Source organism: Phodopus roborovskii, unplaced genomic scaffold (assembly GCF_943737965.1).
Source record: "Phodopus roborovskii unplaced genomic scaffold, PHOROB, whole genome shotgun sequence".
In the NCBI taxonomy this organism is placed as follows: Eukaryota; Metazoa; Chordata; class Mammalia; order Rodentia; family Cricetidae; genus Phodopus; species Phodopus roborovskii.
In genome coordinates, this window is record NW_026126515.1 from 6075447 (window position 1) to 6082560 (window position 7114).

The following is a 7114-nucleotide window of genomic DNA, read 5'->3' on the forward strand; positions in this document are numbered from 1 at the left end:
GTTGGGCATCTTTCCTACATTGCTCTTCATCTTCCTTTTTGGGATAGGCTCTGTAACTGAACCTGGAGCTCCTGATTCAGCTAGCTTGGCTGGCCAGGAAGCGTTAAGAACCTTCCTGACTATACAGGTGTGTGCCACTTCCCCTGATGCTCTGAGCTCAGGCCCAGGTTTCTGGGCGCTACTGTGCCTACTGAGCTCTACCCATCTGTCTTTTATGCAGTACTGGGGGTTGAGCATAAGGTCTCCATCATGCTAGGCAAGTGCTCTACCACTGAGCTGACCCCGTAGTTCCGGCTCTGTCCTGCTGGGTTTAGAATAAGCAGTCTCCAATGCTCGACTAGTCCTCTGCACCAGACAGCCTTCCTTGTTGCCGCTGCGAAAGACCATCTATTCCAGGACAGCTGCTCTCAACTCTTTGTTTCAGGGTCTCTGCTAACTCTTCAAATGAGGGGTTGAAGCCTTTGCTTATATTGGTAATCTCAATGTCAAAATGAAAACCAAGGGGCTGAGGTCACTGGTCTTGCATGTTCAAGGCCCTGGGTTCAACACCTAATACTGAATTTAAAATGAAGTAAAAATGAAATAGTAACAGATAATCACTGGTGAAAAGTTAACTTTTCCAAGGCTGTGGACAGAGCTCGGTGGTGGGAGTTTTACCACTGCTGAGTTCAAGGCCCTGGGTTTGATGCCTGGAACTAATTTGAAAAAAAAAAAAAATTTCCACAGAAAAAGTAAGGATCATTTTATATTCTCTTCAGACTTCTTCCGTACTAGGTTTGTTGGGGGTGGGGTGGGGAATAGGAAAATCTGACTTTAATCCCTTTATTTATCTTGTTTATTTATCTTGTTTTTTGAGACTGGGTTTCTCTGTGAAACAGCTTTGGCCATCTTGGAATTCACTTTGTAGACCAGGCTGGCCTCAAACTCACAGACAGCCACCTGCTTCTGCCTCTCAAGTGCTGGGATTAAAAGTGTGCCACCACCACACAGCTTTGATCCTTATTTGAATGACTTTTCTTTCTATTTTTGGTGTTTTGCCTGTATGAATATCTTTATGAGGGTATTGGATTCCCTGGAACAGGAGTTACAGACAGTTGTGAGCTGCCATGTAGGTGCTGGGAATTGATCCCGGGTCCTCTGGAAGAGCAGTCAGTGCTCTTAACCACTGAGCCATCTCTCCATCCCCTTTTGATGACTTTTCAATGCATGTTTTTGCTATTGTATGTAAACTCTGTATGACAGTTAGTCAAAACTTAGTTATAATGCAGGTTTCAAACCATAACTATTCCCAGATTTCTGCGGGCTCTGGAGACCCTATTTAAAGAAAAAAGTAAAACAAGAAAATGTTATGTTATACTTTGCAGATTTTACAAAGTGCTTGACTTTATAAAGTCATCCCTCAGTTATGTAGTAATATAGATTTTTTTGTAATTTAACACTTTAATTGAAATGCTGACAATATGGTTATACACAGCATTAAAACCATATTGAGGTATTGGGGAATTGTCAAGGTTACTATAGTAGATATCAAGTTTAAAAAAAAATGGAGGCAAGGCCAGCCTGGTCTACATAGCTAGCTCTAGGACAGGCTCCAAAGTTACAGAGAAACCCTGCCCTGTCTTGAAAAACAACAACCCCCCCAAAAAAAAAAAAAAGAAAGAAAAAGAAAAAAATTGGAGGGAGTTGATACAGGATCAGCCAGACTAGTCTTAAATTTACTACAGAGCCCAGGTTGGCCCTAAATGCTAGGATTAAAGGTGTGTGCTGCCTGCACCTGTCTCTATTATCATCTTTTGATATAGACTGTCTTAATGATATCTCCCAGGATAGCTCTGAATTCCTGGATGTTGGTGATTTCCCTTCCTATTTTCAGGTAAAAATTCAAACTTTTAAATTACAGTAATGTAGTTAACTTCTTTGAAGAGATAAGCTTCTTTTTTGTATTATTAAAAAAATTTAACCCCGGCAGCGGCGGTGGTGGTGGTGGTGGTGGTGGTGGTGGTGGTGGTGGTGGTGGTGGTGGTGGTGGTGCACACCTTTAATCCCAGCACTGGGGGGGGGGGCAGAGGCAGGTGGATCTCAGTGAGATCTAGGCCAGCCAGGTCTACAGAGTGTGTTCCAGGACAGCCAAGATAACACAGAGAAACCCTGTCTTAAAAACAAAAACAAAAAAAGAAAGAAAAAAATTAACTTTTATTTTATGTGTATAGGTGCTTTGCATGGATGTATATCACATGTATGCATATATGTTGCCTAGTATTCAAGGAGGCCAGAAGAGGGTATTGGATCTCCTGGTACTGGAGTTCCAGATGCTTGTGTGGGTGCTGGGAATAAAACCCAGGTCCTCTGCAAGAGCAGCAGTGATAAAGCCATCTCTTCAGCTCATTACCTGATTCAATTTTGAGAAATATCTGTCAAATATGTCTGAGTCTCTATAACCCATTTCTCTGTCTGTGTGTTGGTCATTTGTTTGTTTTGTTTTAATGTCCATCAGTCTTTTGCTAAAAGTAGTATTCTGGCCAACTCTCTTGAGAAGTTAAGCTGTGGCTCCCACTGCCCTTGAATTAGCCTTATAGCCCTGGCTGAGCTTAAACTCAGAACCTGACTTCTGTCTCAGATTCACAGAGCTGCGATCACAGATGTGTGCTGCCATACCTTACTATAATGTCCATAAGTCTTTTGCTAAAAGTAGTATTCTGGCCAACTCTCTTGAGAAGTTAAGCTGCTCTAGGGCAGGTCATCTTTCTAAGCCTTTCTCCTAAGACCTGTCCTTAAATCTGTAGTAAAACTTCTCTCTCCTCTCCTCTCCTGTCCTCTGTCAAGGGTATCCTCCAGGGACATTAGGAGAAAGAACATGACTTCTGGTATAATTAGGAAAGGTGTGTTCCCACACTGTAGGCCAGGCTGGCTTGGAATTCACTTTGTAGTCTGTGCTGGCTTCAACCTCATGGCAATAATCATTCAGCTTTAGAGTCCAGGGTGCTAGGAGTGTGCCATCACTCCCCACCATAAACCAACAGTTTCATTCAATTATAAGAATACAAGTTATATCATTGTGTTAAATTATCATGCTTTGTCTAAGTATTATTTTCAAAATATTTTTTAAAAAGATTTATTTCCTATGTATACAAGCGTTCTACCTGCAAGGCAGAAGAGGGCACCAGATCTCATAGATGGTTGTGAGCCACCACTTGGTTGCTGGGAATTGAACTCAGGACCTCTGGAAGAGCAACCAGTGCTCTTAACCTCCGAGTCATCTCTCCAGCTCCTTAAAATAATTTATGACAGATCTAGGACTATAATTTGGGAATTGTTATTCTAGGTTTGGCTCTTACGTGATAGTTAAATTTACAAGATAGTTAAATTTATTTATTACAAGCCAAGGTTGCTCTCTGTAGCCCTGGTTGGTCTGGAACTTGGAGAGATCTAGCTGCCTCTACCTCCCAGACATTCACAACCATGCTCATATAGGTGTGGTTTGCATATCTGCTGTATCATAGGTATGTATGCATTCGAAACCATGCCTGGTAGAGGTATGGTTTGCATATCTGCTGAACCTGTATGTATTAGATGATGGTGTGTGGTATTAACATTCTATACGGCTTTATTATGTGTCGCTACTGTTCTAGGGAGGAACATGGGACAAAGATAAGTGCCTGTGTTTGTCTGTTTTTACATGGAATCTGGCTAGGTAGCCCAAGCTGGCCTTGAATTTATGATCCTCCTGCCTTCCCAGTTCCAGTCCTGGGATTGCATGTGCTTTTGTTTTAAACTTTCATTGTAGTAACTAAGACTGTAGAGTCTCTAAGGTAGGCTTCCCATGTTATAGGAGGGAAGGCAGAAGGTTAAGTGTTGTGCCAAACTCATATCAGAACCAGGATTCAAAGCCAAGTTCTAGAGTCTATGCTTTTCTCAGAACCACTGAGTGACTAACAAAGCCAAAGTAGCAATTAGCTGTTACCTCTTCTGGAGGAATAGGAGTAAGTGGCCATTACTTCCAGGACAGTGGTTCTTAACCTTCCTAATGCTGCAACCCTTTGATGTTGTGGTGACCTATAAAATTATTTTTGTTGTTCCTTTGTAACTAATTCTGCTACTGTTATGAATCTTAATGGAAATATCTGTGTTTTCCCGTGGTCTTAGGCAACACACTCCCCCCATCATGAAAGGGTCATGTGACTCGACCCCTCAATAGGTCATGGCTCACAGGTTGAGAACCAGTGCTCTGGGGGGAAGGTATAGGAGTGCACAGGGCATCCATATTACTGTTGGGTATCTTGTTTTGACCTCTGTCCTCTCTCCTTTTGCCCTGTCAGGATGACTTCTCGGGATCAGCTGGTACGGCAGGTTCTGCGGGATCTGCAGGAGGCCGTAGAGTCAGTGGGCCTGGAAGGGCTCAACAGTGCCGCCCTGGAGGCCAAACGGGTCCTATCTTCCTTCACCCTCCCGATTTGCCAGAAGGGTGGCCCTGGACCCCAGGTGCTGGAGGTGGACTCTGTGGCCCTGAGTCTGTACCCAGAGGATGCTCCACGGAACATGCTGCCCCTAGTGTGCAAGGGCGAGGGAAGCCTGTTGTTTGAGGCTGCCAGCATGTTGTTGTGGGGGCACACGGGCCTCAGCCTGGAGCTGCGGGCCCGCACCGTGGTGGAGATGCTATTGCACAGGCACTATTATCTCCAGGGTATGATCGACTCCAAGGTGATGCTCCAGGCTGTGCGCTACTCCCTGTGCTCAGAGGAGTCCCCCGAGATGAGCAACCTGTCTTCTGCCACACTGGAGGCCATCTTTGACGCAGACGTCAAGGCTACGTGCTTCCCTAGCAGCTTCTCCAATGTGTGGCACCTGTATGCCCTTGCCTCCATCCTTCAGCACAACATCTACTCCATCTACCCCATGCGCAATGTCAAGATCCGACCCTATTTTAACCGTGTTATCAGGCCTCGCCGCTGCACCAACGTGACCTCCATGTTGCACATTATGTGGGCTGGCCAGCCCCTCACTAGCCACCTCTTCCGTCACCAGTATTTTGCCCCCGTGGTTGGGCTGGAAGAGATGGAGGCTGATGGTGCTGCTACCCTGGACTCCTCTCCTCCGATCCTGAGTCCTCTGCTACCACCAGCCAAAACCCTGGAGCTGCTCAACCGCGAACCTGGCCTCAGCTACTCCCACCTCTGTGACCGCTCCAACATCACCAAGAGCACCTTCTACCGCTGGCGGCGGCAGACCCAGGAGCACCGGCAGAAGGTAGCCAACCGCTTCTCGGCCAAGCACTTCCTGCAGGACAGCTTTTACCGTGGGGGCCTTGTGCCATTGCAACAGTTCCTGCAGAGATTCCCTGAGATCTCCCGTTCTACCTACTATACCTGGAAGCATGAGCTGCTGGACTCTGGTGCCTATCCAGCCTTGGTCCCGTCTACTCCACCCAGCGAGCCACTGGCTGTGCCAGAGCTGGAGAGCCTCCCAGAGAAGAAGGCTGCCGAGGGGCTGGGGTGCTCCACACCAGCAGTGGCGGTGTCTAGCCCTAGCATGGTCTTAATGCAGCGTGCCAAGTCGTACCTAGAACATTGCATCTCCGTGAACAAACTGGTACCCTATCGCTGCTTCAAATGCAGGTTCCCCGGCATCTCGAGATCCACATACTACAACTGGAGGAGGAAGGCCCTCAGGAGGGGCCCCAGTTTTAAGCTGGCCCCAGCCCTTGCAACCACCGAGTCTCTGCCCCCAACAGATGTTGGGGATGCGGCCCTGCTCTCTTTGAAGGGTGAGGTGGGAGAAGAGGGCACAGGGAAAGCAGGAGGAGGAGACCCTCCTACTTCCCAGGGGTTCACATCCACAAAGATTCCCTTGTCTCGTTGGCAGAGGCGACTACGTAGGGCTGCCCGCAAACAGGTGCTAAGCGGGCACCTGCCCTTCTGTCGCTTCCGCCTCCGCTACCCTAGTCTGTTACCCTCTACTTTTTGGGTGTGGAAAAGTCTTTCCCGGGGATGGCCCAGGATGCAGGCTTCCTCCTCTTTGGGCCAAAGGAGGCGGGAGCCAGAGGAACGGCAGGAGCCAGCTGAATGGCAGGAGACGGAAGCTGTTGAGAATAGAACCTCTGTGATCGCTCCTCGGGTGCAGACACTGCCAGTGGCCGCTTCTTCAGAAACCCCCACAGAAGATGCCCAGGGAGGGCCTTCTAGAGAAGGGGTCATTCAGGAGACAGCTATGACCCAAAGCCAACCCCACAGTGGATCCCTATCGGGCCAGACTGTGGCGGCGGCGGCAGGTGGCAGGGATGGCCAGGTGCTGGTGATGGACATGCTTACCACCACAAGATTCAAGGCCCAAGCCAAGCTGTTCCTACAGAAGCGCTTCCAGTCCAAGACTTTCCCCTCCTACAAGGAGTTCCAGTCTCTCTTCCCGCTGACAGCACGTTCCACCTACTACATGTGGAAGCGGGCACTCTTTGAAGGCCTCACACTGGTTGATGGCTGATGGGGAGGTGACACAAGAGAGTGAGAAGGAGAGACCTGAGTTGTCGCCTGGCTTGCCAGGATGCCCTTTACTCTGTCTTCCATAATTTCCAGCTTGGGGTGGAGGGGTAGAAATAATGAAAGCCATAGGAGTACCAATTGGCTCTTTGGTTGTTGGATGGCCATGTGTTTTTATTGTTTAGTTTTTTTTTTCATTAAGGAGGGTTTGCAGGACCCCCTTGCCAGTGGTTGTGGAAGCTATGAGTGTGCCACGGCTGCCTGTGGCTTTTCCTGGGCCCACAACGAGTATTAGAGCATGGTCATTATCTTCTCTCAAGCAGAATGTCTTTACTTTTTTTGGGGGGGGGGCGGGTAATGTCCTTTTTTCCTCAAAGGTGACTTCCAAAAGAACAAGGGAGTTAATGTGAGGCAGATGTGTGGCTTTGTCTCGTGCCCCCAGTGGAGGAGGTGCCAGGCTCTTCATGATCATAAGCTGGACTTCATAGGACCAACCATGGTGGGCTAGGCGCTGGAGACCCTGGAGAGGAGGTCTCTGCTGTCCCTGCCAGCCTGGTTGGCTGTTGGGGACCTGCCTTTGTGCTGAGTCATATCTTTGGCAAGCTGTCACAAGGTTACAAAGCTGATGGGAGACTGAGCTTTTC

At 48.0% G+C, this 7114-nt stretch overlaps 1 protein-coding gene across 1 annotated transcript; it reads left to right on the forward strand.

The window, feature by feature from the left end:
- The first annotated feature begins 4317 nt into the window (after positions 1-4317).
- On the forward strand, positions 4318-6475 carry Vrtn (vertebrae development associated). The gene has a single exon (XM_051196169.1). The coding sequence runs from the start codon at positions 4318-4320 to the stop codon at positions 6472-6474; it is 2157 nt and encodes a 718-aa protein (XP_051052126.1). The 3' UTR covers position 6475.
- Positions 6476-7114: the final 639 nt, after the last annotated feature.